Source organism: Rattus norvegicus, chromosome 10, assembly GCF_036323735.1.
Source record: "Rattus norvegicus strain BN/NHsdMcwi chromosome 10, GRCr8, whole genome shotgun sequence".
NCBI lineage: Eukaryota > Metazoa > Chordata > Mammalia > Rodentia > Muridae > Rattus > Rattus norvegicus.
In genome coordinates, this window is record NC_086028.1 from 46,920,222 (window position 1) to 46,942,573 (window position 22,352).

The 22,352-nt window shown below is 42.1% G+C and overlaps 1 protein-coding gene across 22 annotated transcripts in view; it reads right to left on the bottom strand.

Annotated features, from left to right (window-relative positions):
- Prpsap2 (phosphoribosyl pyrophosphate synthetase-associated protein 2) overlaps window positions 1-22,352 on the bottom strand; it is a 35,120-nt gene that overhangs the window by 9,940 nt on the left and 2,828 nt on the right. For 13 of the 22 annotated variants that reach the window (XM_006246436.5, XM_063268335.1, XM_039085083.2 and 10 more), the window contains 7 exons: window positions 19,622-19,739; window positions 19,238-19,388; window positions 18,109-18,161; window positions 15,880-15,946; window positions 12,134-12,306; window positions 8,282-8,397; window positions 3,823-3,878 (listed from right to left, as the gene is read on the bottom strand). In XM_006246436.5, coding sequence (XP_006246498.1) covers window positions 3,823-3,878; window positions 8,282-8,397; window positions 12,134-12,306; window positions 15,880-15,946; window positions 18,109-18,161; window positions 19,238-19,356 — 584 coding nt within the window. In that variant the 5' untranslated portion in view covers window positions 19,357-19,388; window positions 19,622-19,739. The remainder of the gene's footprint in view (window positions 1-3,822; window positions 3,879-8,281; window positions 8,398-12,133; window positions 12,307-15,879; window positions 15,947-18,108; window positions 18,162-19,237; window positions 19,389-19,621; window positions 19,740-22,352) is intronic. The other 9 variants (XM_006246437.5, XM_063268338.1, XM_063268336.1 and 6 more) reach the window with 4 other exon arrangements.

Genomic DNA, 22,352 nt, shown 5'->3' on the forward strand with positions numbered 1-22,352 from the left:
ACCCAGGTCCTCTAGAAAAGTAGCCAGTACTCTTAAGTGTTGAGCCACTTTTCCAGGTCCAACTTAAATCATTTTAAACTCAAGACCTGCTTTACAGCACAGAATGTCCATTATGCAGTCTGGAGTCCCTGGCTGACCTGGTGCTTTATGGCCTTCCTGATGCTCTGTTTTGCTGATTACTGTCAGAGGAGGAGTGAGATGCTGACCATCCCTGAGGAGAGCCTTGCTCCTTACAGCTACTGTATTTTGAAAGAAACCCTGCTACTTAGTTCAAAATGATTACAGTTACCACACTCTCTCTGAAAAGTGACCTTTTCTCATTGTGAAAAGACCGCCTTCATTCTTTGGAATGTTCTATTAACACAGCCCCTTCAGCTTTCTTTCAAAGACTCAGTTTCCCACGCTATGTCACTGTCCTAGTTTGCTTTCTGCTATTATGACAAAGACCAAGATCAAAACCAAGCTGGAGAGGAAAAGCTTCATGTGGCTTATATTTCCTGATCACAGACCAACACTGAGAAGCCAGGACAGAACTCAAGCAGAGACCCCAGAACAGTGCTGTTTACTAGCTTGCTGCCCCTACCTTGTTCAGGCTGCTTTCTTTTACAACTCAGGGCCACCTGCCCAGCAGTGGGACAACCCAAAATAGACTGGGCTCTCTCGCATCAATCAAGAAAGCACCTCACAGTCTTGTCTTTGGTTTATGTCATCTTTTAACTCCTACCTACCCACTTCCATGCACTGCTACAGACCTTGCCTCACTAGTTCCCTGGCCACACAGGATGTCCATCCTTCCCACTGGGCCAGACTCCGCTTGTGGGACCTTGGGTCTTCTATCCTTTTATTACAGGCACAGGACCCAATAATTCTAGTCTTGCTTTTCTAACATTAATAACAATTAAAAACAGGCTTCATTTACAAGCTTACAAAAATAGCTAAAGAGAAACAAAGGGGAGGGAGACTTACTGACTTCTCAGTACCATCTCAGAAGGGGGAGTGCATTTAAACAGACAAGAATAAAGCTAGGAAATGGTTTCTTAGGATTGGGGGAGGGGTGGGGTAGGCAGAAACCTCACAAATGCAGCATCCCCACTTGCTCCTCAGGTGAGGAAAGTGCCAGCACTCATTCCAGGAAGCCTATGCCCATGCACAGTCACTGTTAAGGAGCATTTTTTTTTTCTTTTTTTTGGAGCTGGGGACCAAACCCAGGGCCTTGTGCTTGCTAGGCAAGTGCTCTACCACTGAGCTAAATCCCCAACCCCAAGGAGCATTTTTATAAAGAGACACAAGGCCTTTTACAGTAGAAAGGCACCTTAACTGTTCTGTGATACTGAAACTTCTCAAGCACACCTAAAAAAGCCATTTACTATAGGCTTGGTTCTATCAAGAAATGAATTAACATTTCTAAGAAAAATGTAACGAGCTCTCCCAGGAGCAGGGCTGTGCTATCCTGGTAAACCGAAAAGGTGCTCTGTACACGTGTGTCTGAGCTCAGGGCAAAGGGGATGAATCACAACAGAGAGAATATTTTAATAAGAATTACTAAATACCTCAATATTTATGATCTGGTATTGTGGGCTAGGGTGTGGTTCAGTAATTTCTTAGCATGTTTGATGCTGACTTCCATTCCCAACACTGAAATAACAGTAGCAATAACAAATTAAAAAGCTGACATCACTTCAGCCGGTAACCACTGTCCCTGGTAGTTACTGGAGAGGTGTCACACAACACATGTAGATGAGCCTCCAGGACATGGTGCTGGGTGAAGAAAGCTAGCCACAGGCCATATACTTATGACTGCAAATCTAAACAAGCAGACAGATGTGTGTCTGCTTCTGCCCAGGGGCAGTACGAGAAAGATGGGTGCTTATTTAGTGGCTACAGGGTGATTTTCTATGAGGATAAAGCCTTACAACAGGTGGCAGTTGTACTTAACCATAAATGCACTATAAAAGCCATGGACTGTGAAAAGACTTCAGTCCTCCCAGTCTCTCAGGGTCTGAATTGTGGATCCAACTTTTACAGAGATTGAAAGCATAGAAAACCACTGGCCTTCATATTGAAATACAGATATGGATACACTTTGCTTCTTGACTTGTTTAACAAAGGAACAACACTATTCATTACATTGTATTAGTAGTTATACAGTCTAGAGATGATTAAAGATCATAGGAGCGGGGCTGGAGAGATGGCTCAGCAAGAAAGAGCATTGCTGCCCTTGAAGAGAATCAGCTTCAGCTGCCAGCACCCACACAGGCTCACAGCCACCTACAACTCCAGTTCCAGGGGATCTGATGCCCACTTTTGACCTCCATGGGCACCAGGCATGCAAGTGGTGGTAGACTCAGACAAAACACTCATACATATAATAAAATAAATCTTTTAAAAAGGCATAGGTAGAGAGCTGCACATGGCAGCTCACATCTTTAGTCCAAGCACTGAAAGTGGAGGTAGGAGGATCTCTGTAAGTAGGAGGCCAGCCTGGATTAAATAGTGAGATCCTGTCAAAAACAACAATAACACAACAACAAAAACCAAAAAATGATTGGTGGATATGTATAAGTTACACGGAAAAAAATGTCATCCTTCCATATTGACATTCCCTGGACCTTTCATACATACCACTTTGCTTCTTGCCTTTTAGTAAAAGGACTACATTATTTATTATATTGTATTAGGAATTACCAGTTACCCCTGGCAAAACCTGGCTTGCTCTATAGATGCTGAGCTAAATGTCACTTACACACACACACACACACACACACACACACACACACAGAGAGAGAGAGAGAGAGAGAGAGAGAGAGAGGGGGGGGGGGAGGGGGAGGCTTGCATGCTAACATGGCCTGCCAGCTGGACAGTCTCTTAACAAGTCAATAAAGTCTTTGAGCAGTAAACAAAGTAGGTTAAGTAGGATTTTTAAAATTTACCTTTACTGCCAGGCATGGTAGCACACACCTTTACTCTTAGCACTCAGAAGGCAGAGGCAGGTGGTCTCTGTGAGTTTGAGGCCAGCCCAGTCTATAAATTGAGTTCTAAAACATCCAGGGCTACACACAAAGAAACCCTGTCTCAGAAAACAACAACGACAGCAAATCCCCAAACTATTTATTTATATTTAGCATTGGGTGGAGGAGTATGGAGGTCAGAGAACAACTAATGGGAGTTGTTTTTCTTTCTATCATATGGGTCTCAGGAATTAAACTCAGGTCAAGCTTGGCAGCAAATGCCTTTACCCTCTGAGACATCTTACTTTAAGCAGAGTTTTACTGACAGGTATGGACTAACAGTGGACACACTAGGTCAGTACTCCCCAGATGGGATGACTCTGGTTAAAAGATATGATTGGGAGCTAGAGAGATGGCACAGCAGTTAAAAGTACACTGGCTGTTCTCCCAGAGGTCCTGAGTTCAATTCCCAGGAACTACATGGTGGTTCATAATCATCTTCTATAAAGGGATGTGATACTCTCTTCTGGCATGCAGGTGTATATGTAGATTGAGCACTCATATATATAAATAAATCTTTTAAAAAATAAATAAATGGGGGTTGGGGATTTAGCTCAGTGGTAGAGCGCTTGCCTAGCAAGCGCAAGGCCCTGTGTTCAGTCCTCAGCTTCAGAAAAAAAAACAAAAAACAAAACAAAACAAAAGAAATAAATGACTGGCAGTCATAAACTGAGATTGGAGAAAAAAAGAGTAAACTAAAATATCTATCTAACATTAGAGTTGACAGGATAATATTAAATTAATCCATGGAAGAAAAGGGGGATCAGGAATCATTGCAGCCCAATCTATACAGTGGGGACGCAGTCCCACCTACCTCTTGGCTGAGGCTGGAGACTTGGCCACGATGACTGCATTCCTATAATCTGGGATCTGTGACAGACAAGAGGCCTGAGGTTACTATTTTAACAAATAGTAAAATTATCATTTTACTATTCAAATTCAAAATTATCATTTGACTTAAAGTTTCACCAAAAAGAAAAGTTCAAAGCAAAATCTTCCTTTGGGAAATAAAGATGAAAATGTTCTCAATATGAATACTTTTTACCTATATAGGAAAGCCCAGTAATGTAGACCAAGAGCTCTTTTAAAAAAGTTAGCAGAGAGAGTAGAAATGTGGCTCAGTTTAAGCTGAGGGCTGTACAAGTGTGATGAGCTGAGCTTGCCCATCCCTCACCCACACAAAAGCTGAATATGGCAGACTGTGTTTGTAACCCCAGCACGGGAGTGGCACTGGGGTGGGGGATGGGTATAAAAAGTGGAGTTAGGCAGGTCTCTAAAGCACACTGACCAGGCAATCTAGCTAAGCAATGAACTGCATGTTCAGTGAGAGACCTCAAAAAGCAAGGTGAATTGAGGAAGTCACTGAACAAATAACACACATTCTCTCTCTCTCTCTCTCTCTCTCTCTCTCTCTCTCTCTCTCTCTCTCTCCCTCTCTCTAAAACAAAGCAAACAAAAAAATCAACAGAGGCAAACCAGGTGTGATGGTGTGTGCCTATAATCCCAATTGTCTATGAGGCTGGTGTGAATCTGTTTCAATAAATACTTTCCATGAATCCCACATTAAATGTAATTTCACAATAGAAAGATATCCACTGAGCCTGAATCCAAGTTAATGTCATATTCTAAAATACTGTGGTTCAAACAGATGACAAAATCACTCCATGCTGAGGAAAGCCATCTGTGAAAGGACAGTTAGCCTATTGCTCTTAATAAAAGGGCTTATTAAACAAACAAAATGACAGACAGTTGTGTTAGTACCTTTAATCCCAGCATAGAGTGGGCAGAGGCAAGCAGATCTCCCTGAGTTGAGGACGGCCTGGTCTACACAGTTAAGACCCATCTCTAAGCAAACAAACTGCTTAAAAGTAAGCAGAGCAAGTGAGGTGGTGCAAGTCCACAATCCCAGCAATCAAGGGGCAGAGGCAGGAGAATCAGGATTCCAAGACCAGTCTAGGTTACCTGAGACTGCCCCCCAAAAGATAAACAAACTAACAAAACCAAGCAACTAAATAATCATCCAATTTGGAAATCATTTCACTGTTGAAAACATAAGCACTCAGTGCTAATGGTGATTAGGGTAGATGTCATTCTTGTGTCCACACACACAGTAAGGAACCATCTTTAAGTAGAGAAGCAGTTTCTTGTTTCTGGCTTCACCTTGCAGGATTTTCTTTTCTTTTTTTAAAAGATTTATTTATTTATTATATATAAGTAAACTGTAGCTGTCTTCTGACACACCAGAAGAGGCATCAGATCCCATTACAGATGGTTGTGAGCCACCATGTGGTCACTGGGAATTGAACTCAGAACCTCTGGAAGAACAGTTAGTGCTCTTAACCACTCTTAACCATCTCTCCAGCCCCTTGGCAGGATTTTCAAACTATTCTTGAGAAATAACCAATCCATTCAGTGCCAATGACAACTGAAGAACATTCCCATTGGTGTTTCCTCACGTGTTTTTCCTACATGTATGTCTATGCACCATGTTCATGCCTGGTACTGCAGAGGTCAGAAGACACCAGATCCCCCAGAACTGGAGGTACAGACTATTGTGAGCCACCTTGTGGATGCTGGGAACTGGTTCTCTGGAAGAGGAAGAAGTGCTCTTACATGGGAACTCTCTCTAGGCCCAACACTGTGAATCTTAACACAGGTGGCTGCAGTATCCAAAGGCCTGCTGGATAACAATTACTCAGTAAAGGAACAAAAATGATGATTATCCCTTCTCTTAAGGAGAAGGGGAGGGAGCAATGGCAGGATCTGTGAGGGTAAGACTGAGAACAGAGAACAGAGGAGGGCGGGGTGATTGGGATGTAAAGTGAATAAAACACACAGACACACACACAAATGCTAATTGGACTTGCGCGTAGAGGAAAGACACACCTGTCCAGTGTTCTCAGGCAAGAAAGGAATGAATGAAGGAAGGAAGGAAGGAAAGAAGGAAGGAAGGAAGGAAGGAACCTTGTTTTCATTTAAGTACCTCGTTTTAGCCAGAAGTTTTTCTGAACTGTTTCATGCACTTCTTTGCCTCATTAAATAATATCACACCCTTCCAAGAGACAGCACAGCAGCCAACAAAGCCCTTAATAAAACCAAAGGACTCTAATAAAAACAGGCTCATTGTGTCTTCAGAGGGTAAAACAGGAAATATTATAAATACAAAGATCAAGGTTTGATGTGAAAGAACCAAGAAATCTAAGAGGAAGCTATTAGTCCAAACAGTAGCTCAGTAGCTGGTCAACAGGAGAAATGAGCTCCCAGGGAAATCTGGGAGGAGAGAGCCAATTTGCCCAGAACAGGATTATGTAAGAAGCCAAGTGTTTAGGCCAAGACAAAAGCCAAGTGCAGTAACTCCAACCTGAACTGCACAGTAAGTACCAATCTCCCAAAAAATAAGAAGTTACACCCAGGTACAATGTGAACACTCAGAAGGTTGAGGCAGGAGGATTACTTGATTCCCATAACAGAATAGAAGCCCATCTCAAAATAAATCAGTAAATAGAACAAATTGAATGAATATCCATCTATCCATCCACCCATCCACCCATCCACCCACCCACCCATCCATCCATCCATCCATCCATCCATCCATCCATCCATCCATCCATCTATCTTCTATAGTTTTGGTTTTTTTGTTTTTTTGAGACAGGGTTTCTCTGTGTTGCCCTGGCTGTCCTGGAAGTTGCTCTGTATACTAGGCTATCCTCAAATTCACATAGGTCAATCTGCCTCTGTCTTCCAAGTGCTGGGATAAAAGGCATGCACCATCACTGCCAGGCACATTACCTTTAATTACTGGCTTTAATGTGTCTTAAATATAAAACATACAGATATTCTTTTCAGTAACATTTCTAAATCACTTCACTATGAATGGTTGTGATGTTATCTTGACTATAAACATAAGTGGATTACAAAGATATACCTTTGGTATGTCTACAAGAGTATTTTCAAACAGGTTTGACTAAGGAGGGAAGACTCACCCTGAAGAAGGTGGCACTGATGGAGTAGGTCTGGACTAATAAGAGAAAATGAGCTGAGCAGCATCATTCGCCTCTTGGCTTCCTGACTGAGTGCTGTATGAGCGGCTGCCTCATGCTCTGGTGGACCATGACTTCCCCACTATGACAGCACTCTAACTCTGTGGGTCAACATAAACCCTTCCTTCTTTAGCTGCTTTTGTCAGACCCTTTTGTCACAGCAAACAAGGAAAGTAACCAAAGCCATGCCTTTATTTGTTCACCAAACACATCAACCCTGCCAAAGAAAGGTGACAGCCAACCAGACAGAACCACTGGCAAGACAAAAGGACCAAAACCAGGCCCCATGAGGAAGACCTGGATTATCAACCAAAAACATGCTTTAGAAAGGTCCAAAGTGCTGCCCTTAAATACACTACCGAGAAATGAAGCTCTCTGTGAAAGTGACTACAGAGAAACACTCATGTGCTAACAGCAGCTCCTAAAAGAAAACACCAATGCGTAGCATAAACCAAACATGTAAAAGGCTCCTGAATTAGCAGATCGCAAATACTCATAAGACTAACAAATTCTGGAAACCTTTGGGTAAGATCATGGACTAGATCTGCCTCTGCGTGGTACAACAAAGGGTCAGCTTAAGTGAAAACAGAGACTGTTTTAAAGAGACAATCTTTCTCCAGAAATTAACAAAAGAGGGATGATGAAGTGAGACACCAGGGGAAAAGGCCAGCAAAATGGATGAGAAATCTGAAAAATGGATGAGAAAGTCAGCAATGAGGAACTCATAAGACAATGAGATAAGGAGAGGGGTGAAAAGGTGATGGTGTGTTAACTAAGAGCACTGCTAGTTCTTCCAGGGGACATGGATGCAATTCCCAGCACCACCTGGAGGGGCTCACACTCCATTTCTAGGGGAGCTGATGCCCACTTCTCGCCTCTATGGGCACCGGGCACACACATGGTGCACATACCTACATGCAAACAAAACAGCCACACACATAAGCAAAATTCGGGGGTTGGGGAAAGAGCTGAGTGGAAAAAAAAAAACTACAGATATGGTATTTTAGAGACTTGTACTTACGAAGCATAACAGTTCTTTTTTTTTTTTTTTTTTCTTTTTTCTTTTATTTCGGAGCTGGGGACCAAACCCAGGGCCTTGTGCTTGCTAGGCAAGCGCTCTACCACTGAGCTAAATCCCAACCTCGCATAACAGTTCTTTAAGCAGAATATAAAATGTTTTGGAAACAGAAACAGTATCATCCCAGAATATTTACAAAATTAGAGCTAGCTTACCTCTTCTTGAATATACTGTAACAGGAAAGGGGAGGCTCTTAAATTATCCACTGGAATATTGAAGAAGCCCTGGATTTCCTTCTGGTGTAAATCCATAGTGATAAGATGAGTCAGACCTTCAAATATAAGCAAGTTAAACAGGTCAACAGTACCACAGTGCTCTAAGACACCCATATAACAATGACCAAGCAAACTCTGTCCTATCATGAAGACCTGGCACCTCTGCTTATAATTTTAGTAACATTAGGTGTATGATTTACATTTCCATGTGAAGATCAGAAGTGGGGCCGAGAGACAGCTCAGCAATAACTGCAGAGGACGTAGATTTGGTTACCAGTGCACATGCTAAGAGGCTTGCAACCACCTGCAATTCAATACAGTTCCAAAGGCTGAGACCCTCTTCTGTCCTCTAGAAAGCTACATACATGTGCACATACCCACACACACACATAAATAACAATAAAACCTTTGGCCAGGCAGTGGTGGTGCATGCCTTTAATTCCAGTACTCAGAAAAACAGAGGCAGGTGAACCTCTGAGTTCAGGTGAATCTCTGAATTAGAGGCCAGCCTGGTCAACACTGTGAATTCTAGGACAGCCAGGGCTATACAGAGAAACTCTGTCTTGAAACAAACAAACAAACAAACAAACAAACAAACAAGCAAATAAGCAAATCATCATCATCATCATCATCATCATCCCCTTAAAATACAGAAACAGCAGATAATCTTAACAAAGAAATATTTTTAGAAGTGCTATTATTACAGCAGATTGCATCTCCTGAAATTTTCCTTAGCAGGGATGGCAAAACCCAGCTTTATATACCAAGACCTCTTCACCCACACTGTGACATCTAAAATGATTACCAAAAAAAAAGGTACAGGAACATTTAAGAAGAAGTACTATCCAAAAGAGTAAGAAGCTGAACCTGTGTGGTCCATCTGAGAACAAGCCTGTAAGAGAAAGGAGAAAGCTTCCAGAAGATTCAGTGAGCTAGCCTATTTCCTCTGTCAGTGCTTGTCAGTGTTTCAAAGGGGTTCAGTGGTTAATAATGTCAACTTGGTAGGATCTACAATCACCTAGAGGTAAGTCTTGGAGACACACATGTGAGTGAGTAGCACGTGGAATGCCTGTGAGGGTTATTCTGATTACACTGAGTCAAGAAGATTCATTATAAATGTGGGTGACATCACACCCTGGGCTGTGTCAGGGGCTGCACAGGGAGGAAGCTGGCCGAGCCAAGCATTTGTCATTCCTTTCTTCCTGACTGCAAGTGCAGTATGATGAGTTGTTTCAAGGTCCGGCTTCTATGATGTGATGGATTGTACCTCAAACTGTGAGTCAAAATAAACTTTCTCTACCTCCAGTTGTGTTTGTCAGATGTTCCATCACATCAATAACATAAGTAACTAATATGGTTCTCCAGGGCTGAGGCTGCTAGAATTTATATTTTTTCAAAGCTGTGTTTTGTTCCTGCCTTCTTTGTAAAGCTACTTTGGAAATGTATTCTCTAGTAAGTATCTGTAAGAAGCGGGGACCTGGGGAAGTTTCAGTCCTTGGTCTGCACAAACTTCTGTGATGTATGCCTCCTTTAATCATGTACACTCACACACAAGCACACACAGCACAGACGTCTGCTAAAGTATGTACAAACACATATAAAATTCTTAGGCTGTGGAATGAACAGTCAGCCTACAGGAGAAAACCTTTGTTAGCTACATGTTAGGTAGGGAAGGTGTTATCTAGAATGCAAAGAAATGAACAAATTAAACACAAGACAAATGAAAAAAAAAAAAAAAAAACAACAAAAAACCAAACCCTCAAACCGCCAATCATTTGGTAGGTGAATGGACTAAACAGACAGTTCTCAAAAGAAGTCATACAAATGGCCAACAAATATTTTCTTGTGTTTGACATCTTGAGTCATCAGGGAAACATAAATTAAAACTACTTTGAGCTGGATGTGGTGAGAGGCATTCCTTTAAGCTCTTCAAGTGCTGTTTAAGGCCAGCATGGTCTACTTAGTGAGACTGTCTTAAAAAAAAGCAAACAAACAAAAGACCCCCTGCCCAACTACTTGGAGACTTCACTTCCCCCTAGTTAGAATGACAATCGCCAAGAAAACAAATAACAATAATTGTTGTCAAGGACAAGAGGAAAGAGAAACACTATTGCTAGTGGGGTATAAACTTGCTTAGTCACCATGAAAACCAATGTGGAGGCTTCTCACAAAATTAAAGAGAGAGAGCTATCAGGGTCTGAAGGGACTTAGGGGTTAAAGGCACTGGGTGCTCCTCTACAAGACTTGGGTTCAGTTCCCAGCAACCACATGGCAACTGACAGCTGGAACTCTAGTTCCAGAGGATCCAATGCCCTCTTCTGGCCTGAGGGAACTGTAACCATGTGGCACACAGACATAATTCATAGGCAAAATACAGTTACACATTAAAAGAAAAAAGAACTACCATATATCCTAGTTGAACCACTCCTTGGCAGATATGAAAAGGACTCTGCTCTGCCACACAAATATTTGCATATCTACAGATACTGCTGTTCTACTCACAATCACAAGAAAACAGAATACCCATCAACAAATGAATAGATAATGAAATTGTAGCACATGTACACAATGGAATTTTATCCAGCTATAAAGAAAAATTAAATTTGTAAAAAAATTAATCTGAAAATCATATTGAACAAAGAAAGTAATCTAGGCTCAGAAAGACAAATATGCATGTCTTCTCTCATATGTGGATCCTACCCTTTAATACTTACATATATGTATATATTAATATGTAGGTATGGGTTATGAAACTAAAAGGGTACCAGGGAAAAGGTAAGAGGTTTTGAGAAACAGAAAGAAGCAAAGTTATTTAGTCTACACGGAGAGCTCCAGGCCAATGAGAAAAAAGGTGGATGTCACCTGAGGAAGATGGCCAAAGTTGTTCCTTGACCTACACACATAATAACCTGTAACTAATTTAAAAATATAAAAATGTTTTTTTTTAAAATACTTAGGCTGTTACCTGAAAATGTTTAACAGAAAATAATAAACGTGGTTTATAAAATAGAACTATTTGTAAAATGAAAATGGTTTCTGTAATAAAGTCTAAAAGTAAGGTTCAAAATTATTTTTCTCCTTTCAAAACCTGAATATGACTGAAAAAATATGATATAACAAGTAATTCAGGAAAAAATATAACAGAAGTTGTTATTATTTGTGTTTTAGTGAATTGGAAGCAGAATCCCAATTCAAATAATTAGAATTCCAATAATTAGCAAATTATAGTTTTCTAATTAAACTAGACCTCAGTTTACCTGTGGTATACTTCTCATAATTTCAGATACCCATGATCCAAAAACACTTAATTACAAGTTCCAGAAAGAAATAATTGGTAAGTTTAAATCTCATGTCACCAGGAATAATGTAACCAAATCTTGTGATGTCCTTCTCTTCCCCTAGCATAGTGCTGTACCTGCCATTTAGGTGTGGTGTGAAATGTACCACTGTGGTACTGTGGGGCAGGCGCACCAGGGTTTCAGGCAGCTAGCTGTTGGGTGACCAGCACATCTTTCCTGGGAAAGGAAGCCCACTGTATAAACTATCTGTTTCACTACTTGTACTATCTTTAGAACTCTCGTCAAGATAATGTTTTGAAATTTCTAAGATCAAAAACAAATCTGCCATGGTGGTGCACAAACTTTAGTCTCCTCGGGAGGCAGAGACAGGCAAATCTCTATAAGTTTGAGGCCAGTCTGGTCTATGTAGTGAGTTCTAAGACAGCCACGACTATATGGTCAGACCCTGTCTCAAACAAACAATCAAAGAAAACACACAAACAGACATTCTTACCAGCTTTGCACATCATAGAAGCCAGCAATTTTGAGACAATAGAGCCCCTTTTTCTCATCTTGCACTGCTTGCTATAAGGAAAGTAGGGGATCACTCCAATGATGCTCTTGGCACAAGAGGTCTTACATGCATATACCATAATCAGGAGCTCCATGATGGTGGTGTTCACGTCCCTGAAAGCCATGGACGATATCAGACATTAGTATGTTACTTTTGACTATGATAACACTTAAAGCATTAGACACAAAAATGACAAATCCCTCTTCTCCCAGACCACTGAAAGAGAGAGTCAAAAGACAGCTTTCCACACCACATGCTCTCAGCCACTGGGCAGCAGAGAACTTTTCACAACGCTCTAAAGTTATACTCTATTTGCCATCCCCTTACCATACTCTGTGGAGGACCAGTGCCACCATCATTCCTCACTTTTCCTGTCTCTCATCATTCCAGTTCTTTGCCTGTCTTTGTAGGACATCTCAGGAGAGAAGTCTACAGTCCCACTCTTCTTTTTTTTCTCTCCTATATACACTCCAAAGAAGCTTTGGTCTCCAAAACAGCTCCCTGACTTTTATCAACAGCCTCCAACAATGGATTGGTTAAATTCATTGGCCTTTCTGCTGCCTCTAAGGCTGCTCAGCTGTGCTTACAATAGGGGCACAATGTCCCTGTCTCCTTCTGTTTCCTTTGACTCCTTTCTTGGTTCCCCCACTACCTGCCAAAGATTCATTCGTCTCTTCCTCCTGTCACCCTTTACCTCTCAGCCTCTGCAAATGCTGGCCACTCTTACAGGCCTATTCCAGCCCAAGACCCCTTCAGAAGTAATCTCACTAGCTGTTGGTAGGCACTTCCGTCTAAATGTTAAAATCTAACTAAAGGAACCGTCATTCCTTGTAAATGCCTACATCATCAGAAAAGTTGTGACTATTCTCTCGCTCACCACACTGTTCTTAGGCTACTCTGCAAGAGCTTAAAGGTGGCTAGATTCCACTCTTCACATGCTTTTGAATCTCACCGTTCTATTACCACCCCGTCCACTAGGCCTCCCACTGGGCCCTCAGTTTACACTCCAAACAGAGCATCTTGTTCTTTAAAGTGGTAGTCAGAGCAAAGTCCCAAGGCCCGAAATAGTTCCTCTTCTCATCCACAGCGCCGGTGCCAGCACTAAGGGATGTACAGGGCCTCCCAGGCCCTTTATGATCTGTTTTCACACTCTTCCCCTAGACATTTGCTCCACAAGCCTTCCTAGACATTCACTGCTCTCCTCTTCACTGAGGCCTACCTTGTCTGCCCTCTGCCCTCTTACAACCATCATCCCAACTCTCTCCCATCATCTTTTCTAACCTTCAGCAATGTTGAGGATTCAATTTAGGGGTTCTTGAATGCAAGACGACTAAGCTTTCTCCGGTGAGTTACAGCCCTAGCACTCCTTCCTCTGTGTTACATGTCACATAGCACTTATCATTTTATGGTGTACCTGGTATCTATCAGATTCTGTTTTTGTGTTTTGTTTCCTCTGAAGAAGGTCTCACTATGTAGTGACACTGTGACATGATACTGATGTCTGTAAATGTGTTGGGCCACAGATGCACACAGCCTGCTGGCTACAGGGCTAATATACCTTGCAGATGATACTAATTTGGAACTAATAATCCTCTTGCCTCAGCCTCTGAGTGCTTGGATTGTAGGCATGCATTGCCTTTTCTGGTTTATCATGTTCTCTGTGTTCACCAGATCATCAACTGTTCCAAGCATGAAAACACATGTAGCAGGACCCCCATTATTGCAAATATTCAACAAATATTGTTAATAATTGAATACCAACATTTGGATGAGAAGGTTCTATTACTACTGAACAAGCCTGATCCCAGATGAATTAAAGTAACTTCAGAAAAGCATTCTGTGAGGAAGGCTAAGCAGGGGAACCTGCAATGAGTACAAAGTTACCCTGAGGCTAACGAATCAGGAGCACCAAACAAGCTTACTACCACTAACTTAGATAAGCAAAGGGATGACAAGAAAATGTCAGTTAATGGGCAGGAATTTTCTTTTCTTTTTTTAAATTTTTTTTTAATTAATTTTTATTTATATGAGTACAGTGTAGCTGTTTTGAGATGCACCAGAAGAGGGCATCAGATCCTATTACAGATGTGGTTTCTGGGATTTGAACTCAGGACCTCTGGAAGAGCAGTCAGTGCTCTTAACCACTGAGCCATCTCTCCAGCCCCAGGAATTTTCTTAATTTAAAAATCTGTCTTAGGTTTTTCCAGCTTAAACTAGTTGGCACTAAAATGAAGGAATGGCAGTACAGCTCAGTGGTGCAATGCCTACCCAAGAGGAGGCTCTGGGTCTGATCTTCACCACTGCTATCAACCCATCACCAAGTCAACCAACCAATACAATGAAGTAGCAGCTGAATGTGACACCATCAAATCCTCATCTATTTCTCGGCATCTCAGGAAGAGGATCCTGATGCGCATGCACTTTCTGCAACCTAGCAAGACAGAACTCAATGTCCTATGTGGAGCCCAAAGACAGGGACAGCTGTCACAGAAACTAAGCACCAGCATGATTCTTGATTACTAGAAAAATAGTCTATCCTTAAGAGCTTCTACTGTTTGCTACTTCCCCTCATCAAGACTACAGAAGAGGGAGCTGGAGAGTTGGCTCAGTGGTAAAGACTGCTTGTTACCCTTGCAGAAGATCTGGGTTCAGTTCCTAGCACCCATGTGACACTGCACAGCTGTTCTAGGGGACCTAATATTCTTGTCTGGCCTCTGTAAGGATCCACACATGTGGGACATGTACATACATACAGGCAAAATATTCATAAAGGTAAAATTAAATTAAAAAACCTTAAAACAACAACAACAACAGAGATGGCCAAGAATTGTCCCTAACTCCAGTTCCAAAGGACTTAATATCCTCATTTGGTCTCCATAGGAATGCATGCAGTACATTTACATACAGTATACAAAATACTCATACACATAGAATAAAAAGAAATACATTAGGGGTTAGGGATTTAGCTCAGTGGTAGAGTGCTTGCCTGGCAAGCGCAAGGCCCTGGGTTCGGTCCCCAGCTCCGAAAAAAAGAAAAAAAAAATACATTTAACAAAACAAAACAGAAAGGGAGATGCAGTTCAGCTGGCAGAGTGCTTGCCTAGCATGCACAAAGCCCTGGGTAAATCCTCAGCAATGAGCATAGGGGCACACAGCAATCTGTCATTATTGGTGACATAGCAAGTTTGAAGCCAGAGATAAACAAGACTATCAAAACAACCAACAATAAACACCCAAAGAAACTAATCTAAAAAGGGCAGGCACAGTGATATCTACCTAGGAAGGCTGAGGTAGAGAAGTCTCTTGATACTAGGAATCTAAGGATGGACTGGAAGCATAGCAAGATTTTATTTACCTCTTTAAAAACAAAACAAAGAAGGGATTGAAGGAGAGAGGGACAAAAAGTCAGCAGCTTCACTAGAAAAACTAGCAAAGAGGGCTGCAGACACAGCTCAATGGTAAAGAGCTGGTTCTCCTAGTGTCATGAATTCACAGTGGCTCAGGTTCCACTAGAACCACCATCACCCACCCAGGAGAATGGTATGGTTCAGTTGTCCTGATTTCTCAAATAAAATGATTTTTAAAAGACCAGCAAGAGCACAGCAACCTTAAGACTACCTTCTCCTGCATGGACTTGTCCTCAGGCTCTGATAGGCACACTCAAGAGGCAATGAGAAAGCACTTACTTCGAGACGGTCTGAATGATAAATACATCTTTCCCTCTCACAGACTCCTGGATTTGAACTCGTGTTTCTAAAGGGAAAAGAAGGAAAGATATAGCTCAAACTTTTAAAACATTCAACAAGTCTGCATTAATTTTCAACCTTAAAGAATACAGAAACCCAGAACTACCAACAAACAGCAGAACGCACTGACATGTCACCATTAATCATACTTTTGAATCAAATCTGGGCTTCTCCCCTCACATTTAAGTAGTGTCTGCTGTGTCACAGAGTACAGCCTAGAAATGATGTACTCAATCACGCAACCAGCATCAACAAGAACAGAGGCATAAGCGCAGTATGCTGTGGGACAAAAGAAGACCGCTAACTATCCTTGCTCTGGTGACTGTCCCTAGCAACAATGGAACAATCCACAGGGTAGGACTGCAACATCAACACGAGAGGAAAACCACAGGGTGAGGTATGGCTCTACATCCACAGAGAAATCATGTCACCATTGGCCATTTTAATACTCAAGAAGCTGAGACAGGAGGATAGAAGAATTAGAAGCTAGCCTGGACTACAAAATAAAACTCTGATTCATAAAACAGCAAACAAAAGCAAATCAAAAAAATTTTAAAAAAATTTTAAAAACCCCAATCACTTGAGGACAGAAATCGTATAAAACTAGCAACAACAGAAAGCCTTCAAAAATCATAATTATAGCAGATAATTTCTTGAAATGTGATTAAAGTATTCTATTTATGTGCAAGAACTTATGTCGGAGACATGGCCAGCTATTTAAGGATTGTGTCTTGATGTCTGTACCTTACTTTCAAATGCAACACATTTAGTGAGCAAAACACCAAACCTATGTAGACATCAATACAGCCAATCATGGTACTACTACTCTCTCAATTAGTTCATATGTTTGAAAGTTTTCATTAAAAACGTTTGCAAGCTGGACATGTAGCTCAGTGGTAGAATGCCTTAGCAGGCTCTGTGCTCTGTAGTGATAGCCACTTTTATACCAGCATTCAGGAAGCTAAGGCAAGACGATCTAAAGTTTGAGGCTGACCTGGGCCACATTGTAAGTTCAAGGCCAGCTTGGGCTATGTAGTAAGGCACTGATTCTAAACTAACAAAATCATTAGAAAAAAAAAAATAGTGTACTTGCAAAGGAATGGGGTGTGATGCTACAAATGAGTTTTAGACACAAAAGATCTGGATTTAAATCCTTGTACTGCTACTCATGGGACCTTGTATCTATCTCTGACCCAGATTTTCAGTATGTACAAACAGTAAGGAATACAGAAGTTAGTTCCTCTGCAATAAACCAAAGACTTTCTACCCCATTACTCCTGAGCCTGGGAGTGAATAAACCTGGCCATAGCCCCACTCCTCCTACAGCTCTCCCTCATCCAGTCTCCCAGAAAAGAACCTCCCCGGATTTCAGTCACAGTTTGTCCTGTAGCCACCATCTTAGGAAAATAAGGAAGAAGAAACAGCTTTTTAAAGTTTAACTACTAGATGAATTCCTGTAGTGAAGAGAATGAACGAGTGTTTAATGAGCACCTACTATGTGTCAAAAGGTGTCAAGTACAGAGATTATTCCATTTATTACTGCCCAAGAATAAAGAGTAAGATTCTCATGTCCATATAAGCTGCCACTCCCCCTGCTAGAATAATTTCACTAAGAATACCCACCATTCTAAAGAAATACCAAAGATTAAATGACATTTTCTTACAACTGTGTCCTAGCAACATTTTAAGGAATTAACAACCTGTGGCCTTAGAGGAGATAAAGAATAACCAGCTGGGGTTAGAGTGCAGCTCAGTAGGTAGGCATGCATGAGGTCCTGGGTGCAACAATGCAGCACATGCAGCGTGGGCGTGTGTAGTCCTGGGCATGCCCACACACCTAAACACTAAAAGTACAGGCACACAGGACTTATGTTACCTACGGCAAAACGATCTCAACCAACAGGTAAGCTGAGGAGCTAGTTATACTTATGCAGTGTTTACTGAATGAGACCCAAGAACCATCAATCAAACCACGTGACTTGCACCAGGGATATTTCTATACAGCATAGTAAGGACTGAAAACAACACTCCTCCACCTGGCCTGCCTGACTTCCTGCTTTCAGAACTGACTAGATGACTGAGTCTGTCTGACAGTCAAGGATAACTTGATGACCCGTTACACCACATTCTGCAAGAAGATCCATAATACATATGTCCAAGGAAGCTCACCTCTGTTAGGTTCCTGGTAAACCTGCACTTTGCCCATCTCCACCCCCAGCCGCCTAGAGAAGAGAAAGGGGAAAAGCTGAGAAGGCAACAGAATAGACCCAACATCTTTACTATTAAAGATGACTTATAAGTTGACAAAGATAAAAGTCATTCTATTATGAAATAAAGTAAATATTATACCATATCTGTTTGTTGCCTACCCTTACCTCCACCCCATGACCACCCAAGGCCTATGCAATCTGTCTCTCCTGCTTCATGGGCCATATCCTAGTACTCCGTGCCCTACTACCCACATTCCCTACAGGCACCAACCTCTTTTTTTTTTTTTTTTTTAAAGATTTATTTATTTATTATATATAAGTACACTGTAGCTGTCTTCAGATACACCAGAAGAGGGCATCGGATCTCTTTACAGATGGTTGTGAGCCACCATGTGGTTGCTGGGAATTGAACTCATGACCTCTGGAAGAGCAGTCGGGTGCTCTTAACCGCTGAGCCATCTCTCCAGCCCAAGGCACCAACCTCTTTACTACATGCAACAGGCCTTGGAACCTGTTGCTCCCTCTGCAGAGCGGTGTGGGCTCTGTACCAACCCTCATTGGACGGCTTGTTTGAGTCTCTCAGTTCTTAGACATTCCCTGGTTTAAAGGTGCCTGAGCACCTAAGCTAGGACAGACTATTACACCCATCCTTATGGCTCACTGCCTTCTTCCTAGCATCTGTTACCACCTGAAACCACCTAGTTAGTTATCCGAGCTTGCTGGCTCCCACACTAAAATGTAAATCAAATGAAAAGAAAGCTTTTGACTGACCTGCTGACATTAACTCACAATACTCACATCAAGGTTTTATGCACTGCAGGGCTCTGGTATATGTTTAAACTATAAGCTGTAAGCTATCCTCATATACTACACATCCCTGCTTGCTAGACAATAATTGATCTATGGTTGTGCCTACCACACTCCTGGGAGCTGTGGTCACTCACACACTGCAGTGCTGAGTATATTCAGATGCCATGCACATCAGCTAGACCTGGTTATGGATTTGATAATCACTGCTAGTCTGATTATCACACTTAAAATTACCACACATAGCGACTATGGATTTGAATAGTAAAACTGGAACTCACTCTGCAATTTTCTTTGAAAGCTCCATACATGATGAATTGGAATTTGCTGAAAACAACACGAGGCCTCCTTTGGTTATGTTCATCTTGGTTTCTAATTCAGGAGGCGCCACACAAAACATCAAAACCTTCTTGGCGTTCCAATTCTAAGAGCCTAGAAAAAAAAAGTATAGATAAAAGACTATCATATATAAAATATACCCGAGCAGATTTTGTTTTAAACAAAGAATGATGTCAGCAGAAGGAAAAGAGCTGCCACCAAAATGGTGGCTCTTATCTTAAGGGAGATACAGTATGGGCAAGTACAACCCTTGGATTTAAGATTGCAAATGGCACCACACAACTCCATTACTTTTCATACCCACTGGGAATAAATAATAAACTTACAAGAAAGGCGGAGCTGAAGAGCTCAGTGTTTTACTGTTTGCTGCTTAAAGTCAATTATGGACAACCTCCTGTTATTCTCCTGTTATCCTGTATTCTGTTAACCTCTCTGTTATTCTTCCTGGATTAACACAGAAAAATGGCAGAGCCATTAGCAAGGACATGGACTAGCTGATCCTTAAACAAAGAATAAATGGCCCAGATCCTTCTATAACACCTGCTCCCCACACCCCCACCCCACAGCAGCTCTGGGCCACATCTAAAGTGCATCTTGTCAGTCCTGGAGGTGGCTCTGTGCTTTAGAGCACCTGGTCAGGGCACACCTTTAAATCCTAGTACTCAGGAGGCAGAGGCAGAGAGGCAGAGAGGCAGAGAGGCAGAGAGGCAGAGAGGCAGAGAGGCAGAGAGGCAGAGGCAGAGGCATCTCTGTGAGTTCAAGGCCAGCCTGGTCTACACTGTGAGTTCCAGGACAGTCAGAACTATAGTGAGACACTGTCTCAAAACCAAAACAAAACAAAAACAATATAAGTAAAAATTTCAACTTGTCATATTTCTTCCCCTCAACTGGGACAAGGCTGACTAGATAATAACCTTGAAGGAAGTGGTCCTCAAGGGGCAGATAAGAGTAGGGCCTGGCCTCTCTGGGCTAAGAATCCTCCTCCCACAGGGAGAGTGCTAGATTGGGTGGAAGATGGGACTATCCAAGTGTACACATCCTGTCTTCTCTGTGTTTACTCAGCTTGGCCAGCTCTCAGGAGGCTTATCTGGCTCTGTTTTGTTTTGTTTTACTGTTTTATTTTATTATGAAAACTAAAATATGGGGCTGGAGAGATGGCTCAGTGGTTAAGAGCACTGACTGCTCTTCTAGAGGTCCTGAGTTCAAATCCCAGCAACAACATGGTGGCTCACAACCATCTGTAAATGAGATCCGATGCCCTTTTCTGGTGTGCATGAAGACAGCTACAGTGTACTTATATATAATAAATAAATAAATCTTAAAAAAAAAACTAAAATATTTGTTATGCCCCAAACAAATACATCTCCCTAGTAAAACCTGAGACATCACCACGAAGGCTAAATCCGCCAGCACTGGCCTGGCTCTTCCAGGACCCCTCCCCTGACAATTAGGGTTCTTTCACTTTGTGCACAGACTGCTGCAGGCCTTTCCCACACACTAGACACTGAACTCTACAGAAATATGGAAAAACATATTCAATACTTCTAGCTCGAAAGAGTATCAATGTGAATATCTGTTAAGTTGCTTGTTCAAACAACTTGAGTGACGGGATGAGCTATTCTATTTTCCTAACTGCTGCCTCAACTTCCACAGTGTGGCTGCTATGTTGTGGTCAGTGGATCATCATCCAAGACAGGCTTCATGCATACACACAGGGGATCACCTAGTCCTAGGTAGCTAGGTGCAGTTCTACCATCAGGCTAGGAGAGCACATTGTAACAGAGCAGCTTTTAAGGGATATTCTAAATGAGAAGCCCAGGGTTCCAACACAGGTTACGGAGCAATTTCTCTGAAGCTTACAAGTCACAAACAAACGTCTATATGGCCAACCAACTAAGGAGTCCGCTGGTGCACACACTGTGAAAAGTGGCTGTGGACCAGGAGTCCACAGATACTACTCAGTCAAGCCCAGTCCTTCCAAAGCCTGGACCATTTCACTATCCTTTCTAGATATGCTGAGCACAGCCACAAAGCCTAAACACTCATCCTGTCCCTTCTGCAACAAGTATTTCAATCCTTGCTTTCAGAGAATGTGGCTTAGCTTCAAAAAATGGGATGATAGAAAAGAAACATTGCACTGGCAGGACTGTAGTGATGGCTGGAGGGTTAGAAGCAATTACTGTTCTTACAGGGGACACAGTGGAGGCTTGCAGCAACCACACGGCAGTTCACAAAGTCTTGGTTATTTACTAAATTCAGTAAAATGCCTGGGTGGTCACTTCTTTATACTCTATAAACTTCAAATAAGAAGTCCCTAAATAACAATACAAGAGACCCTGAGAGGACCTGCGGCAGTATAAAGTATTAAGGGTAGGAAGGGTTCTTTTACTTTAGCCTTTCTCTGCTAGGTCTACAGGATTCTAGTCCCTAGACCTGGAGCCCTCATCTCTGAGGCCCATCACCACAAATTCTACCTTAGAACCGGTCCTCCTCTCCTTGCAGCCTATGGTTCTTTCCTTGAAGATTTAAAGGAAACATCCTACTCTTCATTCAATGGCCCAGGCTCTCTTCTCCATGTGCTCCTCTAGGACATCTGAAGCCTTTCCTTCTGTGGCTCAGATGAACATAACAGCCTGCCTGGTCTCCTAAGCTGAATGCAGAGCCACAGCTCGTAAAGTCAAACTGACATTGAGGGTTGGAGTATGGCTTAACAGCAGGCGGCTTGCCCAGCACCAGGCAGGCCTTGGGCTTCATGCCACGTCCTCATGTAAGCCCACCCTTGAACATCAGAGGCAGGCAGGGCATGGACAATCACTATGACTGCCCAACTCACAAGCCACTCACCTCTAAGAGTTGCCTCTAGTTCCACTTTGCCTCCCACTGAGAAATTCCAACAGTGTTTTTGTTTTTTGAGACAGGGACTCTCTATGTAGCCCTGGCTGGCCTGGAACTCACTACCAAGTCAAGGCTGGCTTCAGACTAACAGATATCCACCTGCCTCCCAAATATTGAGATTAAAGGTATTTATGTGCCACCAAGACCAGCCTCCCACTTAGA